This window comes from Montipora capricornis, chromosome 10 (genome assembly GCF_036669925.1).
Source record: "Montipora capricornis isolate CH-2021 chromosome 10, ASM3666992v2, whole genome shotgun sequence".
Lineage (NCBI taxonomy): Eukaryota > Metazoa > Cnidaria > Anthozoa > Scleractinia > Acroporidae > Montipora > Montipora capricornis.
Window position 1 is genome coordinate 37,194,762 of NC_090892.1, and position 23,401 is coordinate 37,218,162.

Genomic DNA, 23,401 nt, shown 5'->3' on the forward strand with positions numbered 1-23,401 from the left:
GCCCAACCCAGGTAAAGCTCCTTAGCGATGACCTGAGGTCGACATGATTAGATTCCAGGTCAAAGGTTAGAGAGTCTTCAGGTGCCTCGTTGCTCGATGAAGCTTCCGTTACTGGCGTCGAGTTTCCAACGCTGAAAGAACATAAGCATAGTATCAAGTCAAATTTAGAAATTCGGTTTTACTGAGAGGATTTAAAAAACAGAAAACAATGGAAAATGTGCCCAGACAGGGAACTCAACGATGTCGGAAAGTAAACAAAATTTTAGTTTCTAAAGAAACTGTCGTGCTGCGTCGGTGGGAGATTGGAACAGAAATTGATTTTATCAAACGAGTTGATAAAGCGATAAAGGTCGCATAACCACCGTGAAAGATTTGGAAAGCTCACGTTTCGAGCGTTAGCCCTTCGTCGGAGCGAAAAGCGGTTGATTGAGATTCACCAGTGCGGACCAACAACCATGAGGTCAAAAAAGTAATGCCTAATGTTTAATTATTAAAATAAATAAAAGAACACAGTTCCGATGATACTCTAACCTCTTCTTCATGCAAAGCGCACGAAAATGCACCGGAAGGAATCACAGTCTAAGTGGCAGTAACAAAGAATGTAAATAAGCTTGTATTGGTATGAAACAAAACGATTGTTCGGCCCCGTCTGCACATTTCAATATTGTTTAAAACATTCTGCTGATGAAAATGCTAACAATACGTAATTTAGAGTTAAATGTTATCACGTGTGCCGGGGCTTTAGGATCCACTATGATTGAAATTGATTTCAATTGTTTATTTAAAGGGAAAGTACGGCCTACAAAAAGTTACTCTGAATCGAAAGTTATTTACCTGCATTATCATACTTGACCACTCATTTGGGCTTAACGTGTTTAAATAGCCGACAATAATCCTTCAAAAATAAGCAATTTTAGGGTGTGTTCGATTGACCGTATTCCGGAATAGGAATACATGGAATATAAGTTAGAAATCGTTCAGTTTTACGGAGATTCATATTAAAATTGTCGAACTCCCGCTAAGATGCTATTTCAAACATATCTTTACCATCCTTGTTGCTTCAAAACGCCAGACGTACCGTTTCAAATCATCACCTCCCGAATTCTTATTCCGGAGTAGGGTCAATCGAACGCACCCTTAAATTGAAATCCGCCATCTTTGTTTTTGTGTATGCAAACGAGGCTATGGCGTAGCAATAGTCAAGGATTTCTCCGAATGACTAGATGTACTAGATGTAAAGAAAGAAAACACAGGTCAGGAGAGCGATACTTTGTAGACTTGAATCTTAATCCAGAGGGTAAATTGTATTGATATTGGTTCCATCATCACAATAGATTTACCTCGTGGTCGTTAAACAGGGATGTGAGTCGTACGCAGGAGTTTTAGAGAGTTTGCAGTGCTATCCCGCGCTCATTGCTGTGAAATAAACGCCTGGGAATCAAGTTTAATCCGTGTACCGTGGCTTTCTACGAGACCCCTGTGACAACTTCAAAACAAACGATCGATTTACATATTTCCATCGAATGGTGAGAGTAAATCGTTTCAGTAGTTCCTATAAAGCTAACAAAATTTAACTACATTCAAGTTAAGTTTATTTTACTGCCTGGAAAAGCGCATTCATTCATTCATTCGTTATTTTCAAATTCTAGTAATTTAGAGAAACATTTTCTTGACCGTACTCTCCCTTTAACCGATTTTGTTGCCAATTTTCGAAGTCATGAATGATTAATCGAAAAGTGTGAGATCTGGGATGCGCACCTTGGAAATAATTCCACAAACACATCAACAGGTGAAGAGCAACAGTTGTGTAACACGAGTTCAACAGCAACACGCGCCAATCTAGAAAAAAAAATAATAATGACTTTATTTAACGAGGCTAACATATTTACTGGTTACCCAGGCGATCCAATCGAATAGGCCATTTCCGAGATCATGTCTGCCTCTTCTTCAAAGCGAGTCTATGTGCGAGGTTTTTGTTATGTGAATTAGTTTTCATTGGTATGTAAAAAAGAACTAATTACAATCAAAAAAACTTCGCAGTTAAACTCGCTTTGAAGAGGAGGTAGACATGAACTCGGAAATGGCCTAAGGGGATTTAGAAATGTTGATTTTTGAACAGAGGGGTAAACCGGAGAACCCGGAGAAAAACCTCTCAGAGCAGAACGAAGGAACCAAAAACAAACTTAACCCACATATGGCCAAGAGTCCGGAATCGAACCCGGGCCACATTGGTGGGAGGTGAGTGCAATCACCACTACATCACCCCTGCTCCCCAACCTGCTCCCAAAAACAAACAAATGAATAGCTCGGCCTTCAACTGCACCACAAGACAAGAAAATGCTGTAATGTGTCCCTAAACACAAATAAATACAGACACTTTAAGCAACAGCATTGTTAAAAAAAGAGGACATTACCTGGACTCTCTACAGTCTCTACCCAAATTCCTTTACGAAAATCAATTGCTCTAGGTTTGCACGAGATTTAAGCAGAAGGATTCTATTAGGAAGGCAAACCTTGACCAGATATTTTGCAAACAATTCATGCTGTATTATTGCTTGGGCCGACCAAGGATCCTATTAACTATGAACAAAAGGACTTGCCTGCTCTGAGAAAATGCATTTTAATGAATAATAGCCATTTTGCCAAGTTAAAAAGATGACCGTTTTGAGAAGCAGCCTCCGCATTGATGCTTCCTACTACAGTCTAATTTATCTACAATCAATCATGTTGACAACCATGGAATGGTCACACGTTTAATGCTTCTCCGTGTTTAGTGAGCATTCAGTTACCTGCTGGTGTTGAAATCAAGTTCCACACATGCGGGATGTCGCAAAGAGTATTTGACAAGTAATTCACTATTGCTGACACCGGTGAACGCGTCGGTTGAAGTAGTTTCGCCCGCTGAAGACGATTCACCTAGAGGTATCTATATAAACAGAAAATTAGGTAGAGCGGCAGTGTGACAAATGTGGCAAATGCACACGAGATATGTAACTGTAGAGGTCTGAAACGGCTGAACGGCAACGAAGAAGAATGAAGAACGAATAAATCCAGAACCCTGCAAAGCGGCCAAATATTACCCTGATTCCGGAACTTTCTTCGCCAAATTAAGTTTCATCCAAGGAAGGGTTGGGGTCAGTAGGACGGGGAGAGAAATAAAAATTCTACTCAGGATGGTGGCTTGGTGAACAAAACTAGGGCGCTGGGATGATTCGCTTTGACCTGCTCACGAAAATGGCCCCCTCAACAGGACAAAGAAGGTAAGAACATTATCCTACCGGCGGTGCTTGTGTGACAGCTGATACAGTTTCCGCCAGTCTGTTGATAGCAAGATGACTTTGACCGTTGACAACTTGTTTTTGAAAATCCTTGTCTATATATGAAGTCTAAAGATAAAAAGACACCAAGGAAAGACAATAAATCTCTTTTAAAGGACCGCAAAAACGAGGATGGCTTGCATTCTTTTACAATTGCTAAAGAATTACCAGAAAATGACCAATAACGTTGTCACGCCAATTTCCGATTTTCACCCTTTTGTACAAGAAACGACTAAAACAAGACTTCACGTATCACATAGTGTGCCTGTCAACTTTTATAAGAATTCACAGCAAGGTGAAACCTTCCGGGTTATTAAGTAGGCTTAGTATGGTTTAGACTGTGTTGTTGCTGTGGTAATAATCGGTAATGTATAGTTTGTTGCTGAGGTTATGTATAATGTTTTTTGCTTGGGTGTAAGGGTGTAGGGGTAAAGAGTGTATTTTATTGTAAAAAAGGAGTCAGTAAAAAAAACTTTAAAAATTAACCAAAAAAAACCTTCCTGTATTCTACTGGACAAACGGCAAGTTCGGGTGACGTCATCGATGTAGTGATAAAATTCGCAGTGGTCAGCTCAACGATTCCATTTAAATATTCACATTAAGACCGATACTCCATTCTCTTTAACACCTGGAAGGCGATATATAGAAGATGAAGCTCTTGCTTCCCAACAAGCAAATATGGAGCGACGAGAAAAAGCTTCCAGCTTTTGTGGAGCGTCGAGGCTAATCAGATCGCATCCCACACTAGCCTCCCACGCAGCCGTTCAAGCAACGCTCCTCGACGACTCACGCAGATCGCTTAAAGAGCTATTAATCTCAACAGAAATGGGGCTGCAAGATGGCGTACCTGCCAAAAGACAATCAACCCAATGTCCACTTGTGAAGTATCATCGGAAGTCGTCTGCGCGGACTCCTGACTCTGAGCAAGTCTTCGCTGCTCTTGCCACGCGTCTGACCTGAAGAAAAAGTCAACTGCTGGAGAACACGAGGCAGCAACCTTGAAAAAAAATAATTAAAATTGACCATTAAGAACAAAGCAACCAACGTCACAATGTTGTCAAACAAACGTCAAACTATGAAGCTTTGTATAACACAAGCAGGGTTGCCTCAAATGAGGCCGTGCTGCACGAGTACCTGATGCAAACGGACTTGCTCAACATTAACAAGTGATCAACATTTAGCTTACCGATCTTCGAGTAAACAGTATTCTCATCCCAAGTGGTCGGGATTTGTGTCTATATATGCATATATTTTACCGGTTGCCAGTCCAGGTGACTGACCATGTTATTTACCTCGCTTGATTAACAATAAAATAACAATTCACGGAATTAATGCTTACTTCATTTTCTACAAAGCATACATGACTGAAGAGGAGTTCATCTGGAGATATGGAATCATCTTCTAAACATACCAAAACAAAAGAAAAGCACATTTCGTTACCAATGTAAGAAATCGAAACAGACGTGTTTGACTAAAACACAATTCGAAATTAGAGGGTAAAAACCCCGGGAGCATCAGATTGCTAAAGCTGTTCGAAGAGAGAAACAGAACAGATAAAAAACAATTTTTGCAAAGAAAGAAGTGAGGTCTTATACGCTCTATGACACGCATATGGCAACGACGCAAAACGGATAAGAGCTCAATGTTTCTTAAGATTGCAAAAGTTACCGAAACCGATCCGTTTATCATCCGTTCCGTTCGCCTTTTGCTGTCATGTTGTGGAATTTGCGACGTGTCAATGAAAATAAGTCAACCATTTTTTTTTTCGTTTAACCGACTAATTGTTAGGGTAACGTCCTATAGATCGCGTTTGAGTAACCAGTGTTCCATAGAAAAACACGGAATTACATCTAAGTGAAAATGGGAGATCCACTTACTCTAAGAACTGCTGGTACGCGATATTCAAGTACCCATTTACACACTTGAAATCTGAAATGTATGACCTTCGATCACAGTGACAGACACATCGCCTTCTCTGTTGATGTAGGGCGTTTCGGCAAGTCATAATCAAGACCTCTTTGTCCGACTCAATTATTTGTTACTGCCGTTAAGAAACCTGCACTATGTCTACGACTGAGCTCAAAGTCGAAAAGACAAAGGAAAAGTCAAAACAAAGAGTTCATCTTGCCTTGTCGTTTTGATGCTTTAAACTGAACAATGGCCGTCTCTCCATACCTCACGTTTATTGTACCATCTGTTGACAAAAAGAGAAAAGCAAATGAATCGTATCTCTATCTCTCCTTGACCCTTATGTTCCAAAAACGTCAGATGTTGCGAGTTTGCATTCTCGCAGTGAAAGGGTATAAATGGGTCAAATTCCTGTTACTAACCATCACTGGCTCCATGTACATAACGTCACTTGTTCCATGAGCACTCTGTGATAGGCAAAGTATAGCCCCAGGGGCGGGTGGGGTTGTTGTCTGGCCTTGATTTAAAAGTACTCTGAACAGTGGAAGTCGACCACGGTACAAAACCCCCCCAACTAGGGGGGTGCGTTTTAACCTGCTCTTACGATCAGGCTGATTATATGGGTGTACTTTTAATTAAAGCTTAAAAACAAAATAATACCCATCATACCCGACTTGTGGTGACTCAGAGGTTGCAAGGTCCATTTTCTGCTCGCACAAGACACTTGAAAAACGGAAAATTCGAGAAATTTTCTTGCGACATCACCCTAAATAACGAACGAATCAGAGAGTTTAATTTAATGGCAGTTATTTACACAAGAGTTAAAAAAAATTAAAACACGATTTTCTGCTCATAATGATAAAGTTTTATCACTTTCTCCTAGGTTACCCTTTAAAGCAACATAAACTTAATTCTGCACATCAGTTTTTCAGTAGACTGGATGTAAAAGTTCACGACAATAATTTCGCAAACTCCAGTAACTTCTCCAGTGCACTGGAAGCGTCTTACCCGAAAGAGAAATTATTTTCAGGAACGCCTAAGGGGCGAAAGTTATAATGTACCGTTGTTTCCCATATCGTTCCTATGGGCCAATAAATGAGCAACCAAGATTCATCATGGATTCCAACTGGTTGCACGCAGTCCCTAACATAATTTTGAAACGCTGAATCATTTTTTTGCCTTTTTTCTCAACACTGACTGTTTTACTAACCCGTACAAGACTCTCCACATCCAAAGCCACAATTAGCTGATTTTGGTCCTCAGGGCTGCAATACAACCATATTAAAATGAGGTGGACGAAAAGCAACATGTTGCTAGTTATGTCAAAGGAGAAGGATGAACCTACCGGAATGCTTAATTCCACTTGGTGGAAACTATTCCCGACATTAAAAAAAAAAAAAAAATTCTCTAAAAGAATGAGTGAGAAACAAGCACAATCACAAGATTATGATTGTCATCGGCTAATAACCAACGGTAAGTGAGTACAACTTCATGTAAACACACACAAGCGAGCGCTACCTTTGTTAGTAAACGCCAGGGCAAACGGTTTTAACATTTGCTTTAAAACCCGTTCCATTTTGTGGAACAATGTTGAACGATATTGACTGCTGGGGTGAGCAAATGATTTCAACAAATAATCAAAAAAGCTTCCCGAGAGGGATGGTATTCAATACCAGGCGGTAGCCGCAGTTGCTACTATGGATACGGACATGGATACGTCAATGAGAAATCGATTAGTGCGCACGTGCACACCCAACAATGTTGAAAGACGGGGGAAGAGGGGGAGGACGAGGGGGGTTGGGGGGGGGGGGCAAATAGCTTCAACTTCATTCAACATTCGTGATAACAAAAGAAATGTTGAATGGTTGTTGAAGCAAAGTTTAAACGCTTTCAAACTTATTCAACATCGATTTAACTCCGATTCAACATGTTTCAACACAGTTAAAAGGGGGAAGCAAACGGTTTGAACAAAATCGAACGGATGTTGAAGACTTTTGCACGGGCATTAACTTAAACGACACCAGAATGATTTGTGCAACAATGTCTTATGATCACAAATTCAAACGGAAGGCCAACCTTCTGAAGACCAACACATTCAAACGGTTACTTTGATTCCAATTTATATACACGTACCTCTGAGATGGACCGGAGTGTCTGTTTCGTCTTGCAGTGGCACGTACAGCAAGGGAACTGTTAGTAGTCATGTCAAAAGCATGCTGAAGAACGCGATAACTAAAGAAAAATATACAGTCACCATAGCCGATATGACGTCACAAGGGAAGGTTAAATCGGGGTACTTTCAAGAATCAATTCCATGTAAGAGGGATGCCCAGTGTCTGAGCCAGTCACTGAATGTTGCGCATTCACACAAATTTATGAATTTCTGTACGATTCTTCACCTGAAACATGCCACGGTACTTGGGAAACTCTAACAAACTGTGGGCTTTGTAATAATATAATTATTCATAGAAATGCAACAAAGGGATCTATTGTCGTATGAATTGCCCAGATAGTGAAAGAATTGAGAAATAAAGCTTGTCGTTTGATACACAAACGAGGTGTCTCATTACATTTTCAAGGATGATGTGTCCTATGGAATATCCTCAAAAGTCAGTTCTGGAAGCTTCCCAGAAAAATGGATTCCCGCGGCTATAAGGTGGTTCCTATACATCCCAGTGTCAAGAAAGCCGAATTGAGAAACTCTTTCGGGCAACGTAGCAAAATATACACAAGCAAACAGGCCAAATAATATTTGGCCTGTTTGCTTGTGTATTATTATATGCACGAACAGAACAGAAACCGCGGGAAAACTGCCTACCTTGAACAAGCAGCAAGTCAGAACGCCTTACGGTTTGGATTTGTAGAGAAGGTAGCGAGAAAGAAAACAATCCGTAGGCGTCCAGTTGAAAAATCGACGCAATTCTTGCGATAATTATTACATCTAAGTCTCTGCCATATATCTTCGTAATACGCACGATAAAGCCCAGCTCACCTCTTTGGAGATGTTTTATCTGCCGACAAGTAGTAAAACAGCACCTCTCGTTTGAACTTGCCAGATTTCTTGTGACCTTGAATCCAAACTGGTAGCTCAGCAGATCTTCCAGGGGCCAGACCACCGCCTGGGATGGGTACTTGAGAAACTCGCCTTATGTCGCTTACTGATACGTCACATTTGGAAACGTTTTCAGTCGCTTTTGCGGTTGTTTCACACTTCGAGGCTGACACGCCACCAAAGGTGAAGAACTCAGGGTTGGGAGTAGTGATGTAGAGTTTTTCAAGGTGGCAATCACTGCGGTTCGTGAACACAGCCACAGTTTGTACAACTTCATTACAAAGAAGATTGCATGGAAATCCAGCAAAACATACCTAACGAAGGACAGAAATTTTTATTTGAAGCGCAGGTCATAGACGAAAGATAAAAAGGGATGCGCGCACTTATCAGGACAATTTAAGGACAGTGCGGTATTTTTGCGCGGTTTACTGAATATGCGGAAAAAGTAGATCTTAACAAGTATTCTTCAAATCCAAAAAGAAAATTGAGGGTAACCACGCATTTTTCGAAGATAATTTATCAAGAATATTTGTAAAAAGCTTTAAAATACAAAGCAATGTATGGCGATCTTTGCCAATTGAAGCTTAATTATCTCTGAAAAATGCATGGTTACCCCCAATTTCCTTTTTGGATACCATGAGCACTTGCTAAGTTCTGCTTTCTCCGCATAGTTTTGAACCGCGCAAAAATATCCCTCTATTAATAAGCACCGCCGTTAGGAAATCCGAGTATCTCAAGATACGCATGACATATGCACAGTAACAATAGTAGGCACCGTCAATTGCAACCGTCAATTGCACCGGCGATTGCCACCGGAAATATTCAGCCGGCTTCAACGGAAAGACAAAATATTTATACTAAAGACGCAGAGACTGACGCATTTATGTGTTAACAATACAGATTTACGACTTGAGAAGACAAGATAGACCTAGCGCTTTTTCACAAAAACGCAACATTAATGTGTAGGCATGACTTGGAAGAGCCCGCAGATCGGCGGGTCACATTTTCCGTTCAGGACCTTGATAAACGACCTAGCCCCCTAGGAGGGCAAAAACGCCACGTTAGCCCAAATCAACATATATGGAAATAAACAATACACGTCCAAACAATATCCAACAATTGTTAGTATCACCCAACTAGTGGACTAATGCAAATCCTGCATTTTAATTGGCTACGCTACTAGAGGACTATTAGTAATTGTCCTCGAGTAGCGAAAATCGTGTCGCTTTCTTCGTTTTATTCCCAAATGAATATTTCTTCAACTTTTGAACAACAAGATGGGCGATACTAAAACAATTAGACCCTTCGCCCTCAAGGGCCACCGGCTTAATTGTTAATCTCTACATGTGGGCTAGCATGAATTATTAGCCACCAGGCCCCAGTTGTTCAAAAGGTGGATAACGCTATCCACCGGATAAATCACTATCCATTAGATAGCGCAATTTGTTTCGCTAGTACTTATCCACTGGATAAAGATTTATCCGGTGGATAGCGCTATCCATCGTTTGAACAACTGGGGCCAGACGTTCTAGTAGATCAATGGATAGAGCATCTGACCGGTGTTGGTCCGAATCCTGCCTAGGGCATTGATTTATTTCAGTTGTCTTTTAGCCCGTCGCGAAGCAACTAGTTTCCGAACAATAAGGCAGTTTTTTTTTTTTTTTTTGAAAACCAAAAATCACTACCAAACAATACGTACCTCAAGAAGGGGCATAGCTGGTACTACATCCAAGTTCAGTCGATTATCCTTGCCATAGATGACACTGGTCTTCTCAGCTTTGGTGTTGTTTAGCCTCGGACCCTTCACCAGCAAATCAAGCCTTCCTAAAATGCTGACAGCAGTCATAGCAGAGTTTGGAACGGACGGCACAGAGAACTTTTCCTCAATCGGACCATTAATAGCAACACTACTGAGGCTATATTTTACCCCAGTGATACAGAGCTGCCCTGTTTCGTATGGTATGACCGTTAGATGAGCCTATAAATTGAAGAATACAAGCAACCACATATCAAAAGTCACCGTGGTTTCGTACGCGCGACGAATATTGAGCGCGCTATTACCATATTTGGAGATTGTCACAATGTCTTGAATAATAATTTGTAATATTTTTCAAGTTACTCACAGCTTTTGTTTCACTTCCATTGATATCAAAATTCTTGATGACTTCAGTTTTAACAATGTCGTGTCTTGGAGAGACCTATGAAGGAAAAAACCTTTTAAACAAACTACTATGACCGTTGATACCTGAAGACCTACAAATGGGTGGAATTCTTCCTGTGATCAGCCAGCTAAGAAACTTAACCACATTTATTTATACAATTACAGCTGTAGTTAGGAATTCATATCCCATTTCTAACTTTGCTAAAACAGGTCAGAACTGACTATGAGTACGACACTAAGAAAAATTTCGAAATTAAAGCCAAACGGTTCTGCAAAGCTCTGGCTTGCCGTTTCTTAATTTCAGCGGGTCATAAGAAGGCTTCTTAAAAGAACGCATTGAACGACAGACTAGCCAGCGCATACAGCCACCCAACCCGTCGGGGTGGCGGTGAGGTATGACTGGCGGCTGTATTCTAAAGTACCTTAATGATTGGGGAGCTAAAATCATGGACAAAAATTTTGGGAAGGTAGTATGACTTCCCCTTATCAATGTTGGATTTTCCGCGAAACAAAATGGTGACTTTTCTTCCAACATTGAATATGGGGGAGGGGGGGGGGGGGGGGGGCACAAGAGCATGGTATTTCCCAAATAGTACAACCAATTAATAGTTAGAATAATCGAATTAGGTGTGAGGTGCAGTGATGAGCGCAACCTTCCCAACAACTTTTGACCACGATTGTTGGGGCGGGAGGTGCGAGGTCTTTTTTACTGCTCCTCTAAGATGTTACTTCAGGAAAACAAGTTCAACTACATCTAGAAAAGCACAGTCAGCATCAAACAACTAGTAAAGAACAAGGTTATATGTCAGTTTCCAAAGCTCCTGCCGCAGATGCGGCGGCCATTTTGATTTCTATTGTTTCGAAAGACATTATGGGATGCTCATGGGGCAAATTAATATGTATTTGTCCCCTGGGCATCCCATAATAGCTAATTGAAACAACAGAATTCAAAATGGCTGCCGCATCTGCAAAAACGTTTATTAGCTAATTTTGGAAGCTATTCATTATGGGTACGTGAATCCTATCATTACAAGTGGCCGAGTAGATGGATCTGCCTTTGGCAAAAGGTTATTCTGTATTATCTTTATATCTGCCTTAGAGGGTAGCTGGCCAAAATGCTAGAATCTTTGTAGCTGAGATGAGACAAATACACGCAACGTAGTCTACCTTCGCAGACATAGTGAATGATGGGTGTTACGCTGATTTCTTTTATCCCGAACTTTAAGACAGAACACAAATACTGACGTACATTTGGGTATGGTTACCAAACAAATAAATGCTTCATTTTTCTCCCTTCGTATACAAGTTGAGGTTCAAATCTATTCTTGGTTTAAAAATTTTCAAACCACTTCAATTTTAATCTTTTCTTTGTCGAATATTCATTATCCCAATCTGAAACAGAGGAAAATCAAAATTGAACTGGCTTGAACCATCACATGTACAACCAATTATTTCTCCCCGTCCAGTAAAACACAGAAGCTGTTATAAGAAAAAGTCTTTGTTTGTTTTTCTTCATACAAGTCTTTCAAATATTACAGGCCTGGCTATTTCCAAATAATAGCGTGTCGATAAATTGTAACTAAGCTTTACCAACCTCATTAGATATGCTAGTTGTTTGATCTTTCGCAGTGAACTTCCAAAGTAAAAGAAGATTTGTCAAATTCAATGGAATCTTTAAGGGGTTTTCCATGACAACCTCAACACCAACGGATTCTGGAAAAGAAAATCACCAAAAACGTATCAGGAATCCCATTCACGCTATATCGATTAAATCAATAGGTGAGGTACTGGGCCTTAACTTTTCACTTCCAAGATCAAAAAGTTATTTCTCCTAACTAGTACCGTGGAGTTCTTTGTTGGCTATCCATGAGAATTTGTTGTTATATTAAGATAATATCCGTGAGCTCAATACCTGTCTTCTTGACAGCGTACTGAAATTGAGAGGAGAATTTACACACTGATCAATCCTGGAAGTCAAAGGGTTGAGACACAAGTAGGGACGACAGCAAATTGCAATAATGGAATAGTCGCAAAGTGATTACATGTCTTCTGTTGTTGCTTAACTTCTCTAGTTTTAAGTCCGTGATAAGCAGTTGAAGTTTGAACTTGTGACAGAAATCTTTCTTTCTCATGATTTCAAAACCATTTATTGCCATTATGATTCAGTGTTTTGTTGATGTTCCTTCAGGGCCAAAACGATTTCACAATTCAAATAACCATCAGCAACCCATCGCCATCGTCAACGAAAGTTGACGGAATCAATATGTTTTCAAGTGTCCTCACGGCAAGAGAAAAAAGGAACTAGACCCATTTCAGTAATTCCCAATCTGGAGGACAAAACAATGGTCGTTCTGTTCCCTGAGAGAAACAAACCTTTCACATGCAAAACAAAATTGCTTTCTCCTCCAGATTGGGAATTAACTGAAAGGGGTCTTAGAGGTAATGGTTCCTGCTTTCTTCCGACACTTTACATTGTATTCAACAACAAAAAATACAAGGGTACCACATGCAGCTGCGTAAGTCAAACGCTATGTTATAAATGAGCCTTCAAATTCTCACGAACCTCTCAAATAAAACAGCAATTAAGCCATGAAAAAAAAAAAAAAAGACAAGTTTAAGACCGAGTTCTCCTAAGTAGGTTTGAAATAATTGTTCATATTTTAGAATAAAGACAAACCTTTGACGACACAAAAAGGCCTTGAACTGTTATCTGTCCTCGAACTTAGACAAGGCACATGCGGACGAAAGGATGGCGGTAAAGGAGTAGCATTGACACTTTCGTAGGTCTCTGCCTCGAGTTGAATCCAATGCCGAGAAACCTTGGGATCGAATTTATCCGCAAAAGAAGAAAGTCCTACTGAAGTCCAAATGTTATTTTTCGCTATTTGATTATTCAAAGAGAATGTTTGATTAAAAAAATTGTCTTTAGTTGTGTAAGTACTGTTGACTAGTTTCTTGTCCTGGTGTTTGCTTTGAGGCAAACTGTGTTGATAACAAGGAATTACTCTTGTTGAATCTTGGTCGATCGCTGGTAATGGTAAAACAGGCAGATCGTTGACTTGAGATTTGTCCTTTCGCTTCATGTCGCATAGTTGCTGAAAGAGAGAAGGGGGAACGAGTCGGAAGGTATACGTAACTTTATAAAAAATCCTTTCGTTAAAGTGAATGTGTCACAACAATAAGCGACAAAAGTAGTTGAGAAGCTACACTGAGAAGACCACAATTATGATAAATTCATGTTTAAGTACCCCCCCCCCCCCCCCCCCCCCCCCCCACCCAAGGCATGACTTAGGATAGATTTAAATCGAAGCTATCATCCGCACAGTTATGAACGCAATTTTAGGAATTGCGCAGAGAAGCTTGAAAATTTCAGCGTCGCACCGGTATCGCGACGTCACGGGTTCAAACCCATTGAAGTCCTGGATTAATCAGGCCTCTCTACGCAATTGCTAAAATTGCGTTCACAAGTCCAAGGATCACAGCTTCACTTGATTTCACATCCGCAGTTCAATATATGATTCATTTCATATATCATTTCATCGGAGATAGATTTAGCCGGCTCACACTGTAACCAGGTTGACAATCGAACATGATTTGACCCAAGGTTTCGACACTGCTGCTAGTGTTTTTCATCACGAGTAATCTAAGACTGAAATATTCATTCCTTTTAATACGATGTCAATATGCTTCCACCAAAAAGCCACCACGTTTAGGAGCATGGGAGGAAGTAATGTGGAAAGCTTCCAAATAAAGGCGTTGAGGCCGATAGGTAACGCTAATTTTTAAATTATCCCTCGAAAATTGTATGAATGCTTTGGCAAGCTTGTTCCCAAAAGCTGAATCGTAATTTTGTACGTTACAATAGCTATTCTTCAAACCAAAGTCGCGTCAAACCATGTCTGAGACATACTGATATCATATCACAGCACCTATTGTTACTATTTAACTTACTGTGATTTTTCTTGGTATTTTCGTTTCTTGGCTATTGTTGATTTTATGACAACTCTGCCTTCTGCACAAAGTAAATTCCCCATTCTAGGACTAGCACAAACCCCGATTGATAAGAGTCCAAGACAACAAGACATTTTCTCAAATTTCAGGTGACTACGTTCGAATATCCTGAAGCTGAACGCAACTGAATTAAGGACGGTGCCTACTAATTAAAAGGTATTTTTGCGCGGTTGAATGGATATGCGGGAGAAGCAGATCTCAACAAAAGTTATTAAATTCCAAAACGAAAATTGGGGCTAACCACGCATTTTTCAAAGATAATAAATCAACAATATTAGTAAAAAGCTTTAAAATACAAAGCAATGTATGGCGTTCCTTTTCAAATTAAAGCTTAATTATCTCTGAAAAATGAATGGCTACCCTCAATTTTCTTTTTGGATAGAAAGAGCACTTGCTAAGTTCTGCTTTCGCCGAATAGCTTTAAACCGCGCAAAAATATCCCTGCATTAGTTAGCACTACCGATAGGAAAATCCGAGTATCTGAAGATTCGCAGAACGTATGCGCAATAACAATAGTAGGCACCGCCCTTAAATCATGCCAAAAATGTACCTTAAAAACAAAGAGAAATTCTCTGAGGTAGGAAGCCTGTTGCTCAGGTTCTTGAAGACTTTCATACTCCAGAAGTTGTCTGAAGAATATCTGTGCATCTTCCAACAAACGCAAATTAAACGACTGCCGACCAAGTGTAAAGTTAATGTGGTCCTGAAACAGAGACAATCCAAATGTTCACACCTGCACTGAAAAAAAAAAAGCTTCCCTTCTTACGAGGGAAACGGAGTGTAATACCACATTCAACTGATACTTAAATTTCTGTCAAGGATCCACAAGGTGTATGGTAAGCTGGCAAAATCAATGCTCTTGTGAAGAATTATCGACTTGCTGTCTACTAGCGGATATCGCCGGTAGCGTAAAGAAAAAGTCACGGGTTCGAATCTCTCACTCTTCTGAATGTTTTCTCCTGTTTCGTCTTTAAACTCATCTTTAAGTCGGTAATCACAATTCCACCGCAGAGGAAAAGGTGGTTTCGATGGTTGGTATCATCTCGTATTATATACTCAACAAAATATCGTGTTTCTGATTGGTCTCTGAAGAATGCAGAAATTAAGCAATAGAGGACGTTTTCTGTGTTTCTATAGCCTCATCTAAACACGAGGGGGAGTTGGGAGAATTCTAGACAGTTATGCAAACCCAAGACGCAGTTGAGGTTTTGCTTAACTGTCAAGAATTCTCCCAACTTCCTGGAGTGTTTAGATGAGGCTATGGAAACACGGAAAAAAGTCCTCTTTTGCTTTTATAAAATATTTCTCGCAGATAATTCGACGAATAAAGGAAAATTCTTGATTGAAACAGATTTTCTTGATACCGGTTCATATTTCCTAACAGCCAATCAAAACGCGTGTCTTGCGATACATAACCAATCAAAATTCGTGTGATGTCACAGCCGTGTTTGCATACTCTCATCTAAACACAGCTATTGACCAATGAGAGTGCGCGTACTACCCTAATTATTTTATAATAAGTCATAGTTAACAAATAAACTCCATGTTGCTGTGTCTGTTCAGTAATAGATCACAGATAACGACCAAATGGGAAGTCTACAGTAAAGAGGTGATTGTGTCACAAAAACTTCTAAAAATGTCCATTGCCAAAAATCGGTGCAAACAATCACGTCATTTGCGTATGATGCATCAAACCGAAATGTGCCTCCACGTGACATAATTCAAGATGGCACAAGCAGACGAATGATGCAAATTGCTAAAGCTCACTCTATGAACAGGATACCAACATTAGAAATCGCGTTCTCCTCGCGTTGAACGCAATGAATCAATTGATCCGTTCACGCTTGTTGGCTATTTACCATCTCGTATCCAACGCGAGATCAGGGAATAATGGTTAATTCTCCGCGCAGTGGGGTGCTTTAGAGATGAAAATTACGTGATGGGGCTCCGACAATAACGTAGACTTCTTAAGGGAGTTTTACAACAATGCATTAAACGCCTGTCATATCTGATGGCAAAAATTACGGCCATAAACATTAACGTTTGACCGGATTTTCGAAAGGGAACAGGAGCAGCTGCCAAATATTAGGGAAAGGCGTCAAAAACAATGTTTTGGGGCCACGCTTTTGAGGCCGTCATTTTGCTATCAGATATGGCTTAAATACAGGCGTTTGATGTATTAAGTTGCCGTTGGTAAAGAGAACACAACTTGGCTTCGCGCTTTCATCGTGGAATAATACTGAAGCACAAACAGGTAAACAGATCACAAACCTCAGCAAGGTGCCATGATTTCTCACTATATACATGAAGCGCTTGACGATAACATCTCAACGAATGCTTTCGCTGTTCAGGAAGGTATAGAAAACAAATGGCAATTTCAATCAAAACTAACAATTGAGCCAGTGGTTACTTGACCTACTTCTTAAAGCATAATCCTGTTTCAAAACGGAGAGTTGACCATTCTTGCATTAACTAAACAACATCATTGAGTCGCTGACGAATCTCATTGGAGGATTTAGAAAGCAGGGCAGGCGCAGCACTCGCCTCCCACCAGAGCGGCTGGTGTTCGATTCCTGTATAGTCAATGTCACACGTGGGTTGAGTTTGTTGGTTCTCTACAAAAGGCTTCGAGAGAATATCTCCGGGTACTGCGGTCTTCCCCTCACCTCAAAAACCAACATTTCATTTGATTTGATTTCAATGCAGTGTCCACAATTGGTGCCCCGGCGCTAGAAGATTTAAAAGTTACATATAGTTCCTTATTATATCATTATCATTTAAGCTGAGATCAACGATTTTGTCATGGCTTCACTACCGCCTTGAGCCAGTGAAAGAATTATAATTTAATTACTTTCGAGTTCAACGTTCGCGATTAGCTAGAGATTTCTCCAAAACATCCCACAAGAGCGTGACACACCCCTTTAAACAATAATTTAAGGCATTGCCTTTCTTTATCTTGACATTCCAGCAAGTAAACAGGTGCTATATTAGCTAGATCGTATTCACTGTAACAACACCGACAAGGGAGTGTGCACACGTCCGCAAACATGTCTGTTAAAATAACAACTATCGAGTTTATCCTAATATTTTGTCATTTAAATTTATGCTTCACTTTCTACCTGAGCGGATTTGCTGTATCGATGACCAGCCAAAATCATGTCGAAAGCATACTTGCGAATCATGGGTGGGTTACTGTGGAGAAAGCAGTGTGCAGCTTGTTCCAAAAGCAATGCGCAGAGAAGATCAGAATCCTGTTAGTAAAACAAAAATGCCTGTTTTTCTTCGTTTTAGAGCCCCTTTTACACGTGTACAAAATTGGCACAGCAGTCCAAATTCGAGGCATGGTACCAACATTTGGAGTACCAAGCACACCTCCAGAGAATCTGATATGCTCGGCATCTCTATAATTTCTGGTAGGGGTGCCCAGTATGCATTCTGTTTGTTCTGTTTACATACGAAAATTCACCGTGCCGTGCACGATTTCGGATTGCCGTGCCAGATTTTTGTCCTAGTGTAAAGCAGGCTTACTGCTAAATCACATAAAGCAGGCTTATTGCTAAATCACATTCAGTTCATGCTAAGAAAAATCCCTCCCTCAGTGCCCATTTAGCAAGAAAACGTGATGATCCACTTGCCCGAGGGGTGGCTCCATTTCAGGGGCACCCAACCACCGAATGTCTTACACTTTGTCAGAACCTAAAACGGTTTAGTGAGTTTGGAGCTGCCGTACAAAATATTTACCTGATCGGATGCTGTAGGGGAATTTGGGGTGATGATTTTTTTCCCTTGTTCGAAAGTTGTAGCCATCGTGACGGGTCTGATAAAAAGTTTACATTACGCCTCAACCCCCCTCCCCCCCTCCCCCAACCCCCCGAAAATTACAGGGGTCGTTTCATTTGTTCAAATATGATTCCCAACCGAATTTTGGCAGAAATGGTAGAAGTTTTAAATCTCCAAATTTTATGCTATTTCCAATATGACAGTTAACTCTTACTTAAATCAGCAAAATTCTAGCGCTCTTCAATTTTCTACGCACTCTGCAGACCCTACTTCTAATTTTCACTACTTTAATTTCCAAACCATCTGGGAAATCTGTTTAGAAAAATGTCCAAAATTCTTAGTGCTCCTCAACAGTCCGAGTTCGAATATTCAAAAATTCTTTCATCCGAAAAGATATTTACCGAAATTATTCGTTGTGTGTCCCTGCCATTTGCCTGGGTTCAATCATTATTTATCAAAAAACAGAAATAACACTGTTTTGTTTTTTTGTTTTTTTTTTGTTTGTTTCTTTTTGTCTTTTGGCATACTTTAAGTTCTTTGATGGATTGAGTGCGTGCTATAAATTTTAGGAATCCACCTACAACTTCCGCAGCACCAGCTACTTCTTACATCATATTTTCTCGGACAAAGGGAAAAATATGCGCAGAACTTTTGAGAAAAGGTTTCTAAATCTTAAACGACTACCATTTTGGATTTATGACGTGTTAGAGCCCCCGATACATTATACACTGCTGAGGGCTTTTGGAAAAGCAAATTGCCATGTAAGAAACAAGCACTTCGACATTGCATTGCATAAACGTTGGTTTCCTCGACACTTAAGGTGCCTATTCTCTCCGAATCTCTAGGTGTGGGGAGCGTAAGCAACACTTGGACAGAACTAGCAGTAATATGGACCAACGACCGTGATGCGAGAGGCACGGTTTTATTCGCGATTTTATGCAAAATTTATTTGAAAACGGGAATGCAAAGCAGTTTGAAGCGTAAAATCGAAAATAGACCCATGCCTCTCACATCACGGTCGTGGGTCCAAATAACTGCTAGTTCTGCCAAGTTCACGTGCTTGCATGGCACAGAAAAAGCGGCGAAATTCTGGGTAACAATGGTGGCATATGTTTCCTTTGGAAGGGGATATTTATATTGCGAACGAAAAATATTTCAGTTAGGTTGCACTTCAAGCTCCCTCTAGGAGGTTCGTGTCTGCATGACCAGAGCTATTACCTCAGCGGTCATTCTCATGAACTGCATGGCGGAGTCGACGTAAGCATTGCGTGACTTAAGTGCTTCAGTGCTAAGGAGAGTGGCTCTGATGGCAAACTGGTGTTGCCTGTGGATAAAACCAATACAACAATAGCCTCATTGACTTTTGGATGCGTACTTTGTCACACAACAAAAAAAAAGGACCATTTTCGTTGGAAAAACTTCACTGAAAGACATAATAGGGGATTTCGGGTGTTTCCCACCAAAATTTATCTTGAAGATAGACTGAAGCCTGCCTAAATCCCATTCATTTACTGTAATTTCAGTCAAAACGTCCCCAAACAAAAAATGGCAGACAAAGCAGTGTAAAGGACTAAGTGATGCTGTTTTGTTGTTGTTGTTGTTGTTGTTAGAACTGTGATGGCCGAAACATAATTTCATCAGGACGATAACTGAGCACACAGATAGAAAAAAAATTCTAAAAATAGGATGGAAACAAAAAAAATACACAGTCATTGAACTTGTAAATACCTGCATGCATTAAGGTATGTCGTAATTGAAGTCTCCATGTAGTGGGTGGGATATGGCCGCTGCGATGTCATGAAAGCAGATAAAGCTGCCATTTCCTTAGAATGTAAACGCCACGTATTAGGCAATATTTATTATGTTTAATATATGTGTCGTCAAAAAGGAAAATTGTCATGTGCACTACATGTACCGCAAATGGTAAGAATGCCTGACCAGTACTGGGCACATTATCCACATAATGGTACCCTCCCAACTTAGTCCTTAAAACCTGATGAATCAAGGACAGAATGCAAAGAATTAAGAAATAATTTCTTCACAATCGTTTATTATTGAAGGCTTTCAAGGCAATTTTAAGATGAGGATCAAATGAGACTTGGGTCAAGAAAGCATTCTACAAACGAGTGAAGGGAAGGTCGTCAACCTAATTTACAGTGTAAGTGTAACTCATCTGAGACAGATATTTTAAATTTAATTATTAATTTTTTTTAATTTTTTAATTTTCTTTTTGGAGGGAGCCCAATGCTATGGGCCTTATGGTTTCCATAATGTTGTAGCCCTTTTTTGGCAATTCCTTCTCCTAAGGAAATAAGCAACCATGGCGGTTTTCTTCCTTTTGTTCTGTATTGTGGCAAAATTTAATACACTTGAAATAGCGCATTAATGAATTGTTAAAAACTGCCAATGTCCTAAAGGCTTTGGTATCTCAACATTGATGGAAATTTCTCCTACCAGTGCTCCGGCAAAGTAAAACCAGGCATGCTCGTTGTTAAATTCCCGTTTGGCTGTATGGTAACAGTTGTACGCAAATTCGTAGTTTTGGACCAGAAAAGCTAAGTCGCCCAGTTTACGTTGATACAGTTCTGGAGCATCACTTGTGTAACTGAGAAAAACAAGAAAATTTGCCTTGAGTGAACGAAGGTAAGCATATATGTCGGCAAGACATGGGTTACATTAGGAGCCGGTCACCAACGGTATACCACCGTCTGTCAGAAATGTGCCTCTCACCGCCGGCTTATCTGCCTTGGATTTTCACTCAAACCCTTGTAAAAGACAAGAGTGACCATTGCTTGCATTTGTTAACGCATGCATCTACTTCAGGTGTTGAAATCCCTGGTAAGAAATAATGCTGATGATGATGACAAAGGTGATGACAGTTGTTGTGTCTAATCATGAAATTCACCATGTCGCAAAACTCCTCGTGATCTTTATTACCCACCATGCCTTGGGTACCGTTTCGTGATAGCATACTTGACATCTCCCTTTTTTTTTTTTTTTCTTTTAACAAGGACTGGGCTACGGTTACATGTTCTTAAGGCTTTCAAATAAAGTAACAACGAAACTGACGCAATATTCAAAAGAGAAATAAACAACACTATGCAAACAAATGTTCATAATCATTGTTTATAGTCTTTGAGGTATGTAGGATGCTTGACCAGTCGACCGCAATGAGTGCGCATTGTTGGTTTTAGTCCCTGATCAGACATCACTCCTGTTTCACGGATTCTACCATGATGGTTAGTTCGGGAACAAGTTGGCGAACTCGCTTGACCAACCCGTGAATTTTCTTTTGACTCTTTAATTAGTGAATGTGATACTTTCATTGAATTTTGTCTACCCATGCATGTAGAGTTGAGGATACTTAGCTGGTTAAGACAGAGGAAACCACTTACTATTGCCAAAATGAATGATTAATGACTTAAGTTTGCAAGCGTGACTACGCAAAAATGCAAAATTCTGGATAACTTACATAATTCCAGGTACCAAGCCAGATGCCAGTCCAGCTGGCTTTCCTCCTCCAAACCATTTCTTGGTTGCAGAGAAGATGGAACGATGGAGACCTTTACGTGACAGTATCTGCAAACAAAATGCAAAAACTAATCAGTTTGCTCTTTCAGTGGATATGAAAACAGTCATGTGCTGCTAAAAAGGGCTGTGAACACAAAACTTAAACTGATGCCTGCTTGCACTTACAGAGGGTTGCACACTTGTGCAACTAAAGATTTGCCTCAGATGAGTGGGTGATACTGCATGAACACATTATTAGATTTCACTTAATAGACTTCACTCTGTCTAACGCCAGACGATTTTACTCGTCAATGGGGGCAGTCCAGGGCGGTTCAGGTGTCAATGAGTTAATTAATTAATTAACTCTTTCCCTCCTGAAATGTCTACATATGGATTTTACTCTGTCCCAGCCCCAGACAATTTTACTGGTTAGTGAGGCAACCATTAGGGATGAAAGGGTTAAGGGTTAACAACGGTAAGACACAATGCAATACCTGATCATTAAGGTATCTCATCAGCTTTTCAATGTACTGGAGCAGACCTCTGTAACCCAGCTCATGAACAAATATTTTTATCCTATCATGATCACTTAAACTCAGGCACAATCCATGGTTTCTCTGAGACGCAGTTCCCCTTGTACCCCCAGAGAAATGCCGACTTGAGAAGTAGCGGTAATGACTAGCGAGATGGTGATGATGTTTATCATTTTGTCTTGACGGAAACTGCTTTGCTGGTACGTCTTTCTCCAGCTCATCTTCACATTCAGCTCCATCATCAAATGTTAGAGGGCCAATAAGGATAGGCCCTGAGCTATTACGGACACGCCCTGGTCCCGCATCTGTTTCTTCCACTGCAGCTTCAGGATCAAAATTCTCATCTACTGCACAGTTTTCAGGATCGTCATCCATAGCCTGAGTGTCTTGATCTACTTCTTCATCATCCCAGTCCTGTCAACAAAAAGTTTGTGATTAGGAATACGGGTAGTTCAGTTTATTTTGAAGGTGATAACTCTGGAAGTTAGGGAAACAGCTTAATTAACCCTTCGATGCCTAAACCGGCCTAAACTGGCCATACATGTACTTAGTTACTCTGTCTAACGCCAGACAATTTTACTCCTCAATGGGGAACCCCAAGGAGTCAAAGAAAGTAAAAGAAAAGACTAAGAGATGTCCCATTTGAGACTGGGTTTTTTTTTTTCACACATTTTGACAACTGCTTACAGTTACAAGTACAGTACAGTACATGTGAATTGATTTCTCAAATGCAATGTTTATTTTAGCAAATGGTTTGAACCCAGGAGTTACAGTATATCAAAAGTTGATGCAGTAAAATCATCCAGGCGACCGCAAGAGTAACGCTGAAAGGAACTGTTGTTGGTAACATTGACTGAGTCATCTCAACAACCTGAGAAGTCATTCTCAGAGTCAGGTGACTTGTGTATAGTTTTAGTGAATCATATAGAATGGTACACTGTACTCTGATCTTTGACCTGATTGGTCAGAAGAAATGTAATGCTAATGGTCTGCTGGTTGAGAAGGCTGTGATTCATGACTCTCTATCTGTAGAAGGTCTGAAACTTCGTTCCTGTTTGTCTTTTCTGTTGATCAGGATTTTGAGGTTGTCAAAACCAAGTGATGATTTTGGGCACAATACTAGCAAATT

The 23,401-nt window shown here is 40.2% G+C and overlaps 1 protein-coding gene across 2 annotated transcripts in view; it reads right to left on the reverse strand.

Moving 5' to 3' along the window:
• The window catches only part of LOC138019502 (trafficking protein particle complex subunit 8-like), a 30,140-nt gene that overhangs the window by 571 nt on the left and 6,168 nt on the right, over positions 1-23,401 (reverse strand). For both annotated transcript variants that reach the window (XM_068866315.1, XM_068866314.1), the window contains exons 6-28: positions 22,234-22,686; positions 21,702-21,808; positions 20,684-20,834; positions 19,958-20,052; positions 19,448-19,553; positions 17,569-17,700; positions 16,721-16,792; positions 15,000-15,152; positions 13,116-13,533; positions 12,033-12,151; positions 10,401-10,475; positions 9,977-10,255; positions 8,218-8,591; positions 7,359-7,457; positions 6,436-6,490; positions 5,895-5,991; positions 5,446-5,511; positions 4,657-4,718; positions 4,165-4,314; positions 3,279-3,386; positions 2,790-2,926; positions 1,759-1,839; positions 1-131 (exon numbers count right to left, since the gene is read on the reverse strand). The exon at positions 1-131 is cut by the window's left edge. In XM_068866315.1, coding sequence (XP_068722416.1) covers positions 1-131; positions 1,759-1,839; positions 2,790-2,926; positions 3,279-3,386; positions 4,165-4,314; positions 4,657-4,718; positions 5,446-5,511; positions 5,895-5,991; positions 6,436-6,490; positions 7,359-7,457; positions 8,218-8,591; positions 9,977-10,255; positions 10,401-10,475; positions 12,033-12,151; positions 13,116-13,533; positions 15,000-15,152; positions 16,721-16,792; positions 17,569-17,700; positions 19,448-19,553; positions 19,958-20,052; positions 20,684-20,834; positions 21,702-21,808; positions 22,234-22,686 — 3,520 coding nt within the window. The remainder of the gene's footprint in view (positions 132-1,758; positions 1,840-2,789; positions 2,927-3,278; positions 3,387-4,164; positions 4,315-4,656; positions 4,719-5,445; positions 5,512-5,894; positions 5,992-6,435; positions 6,491-7,358; positions 7,458-8,217; positions 8,592-9,976; positions 10,256-10,400; positions 10,476-12,032; positions 12,152-13,115; positions 13,534-14,999; positions 15,153-16,720; positions 16,793-17,568; positions 17,701-19,447; positions 19,554-19,957; positions 20,053-20,683; positions 20,835-21,701; positions 21,809-22,233; positions 22,687-23,401) is intronic.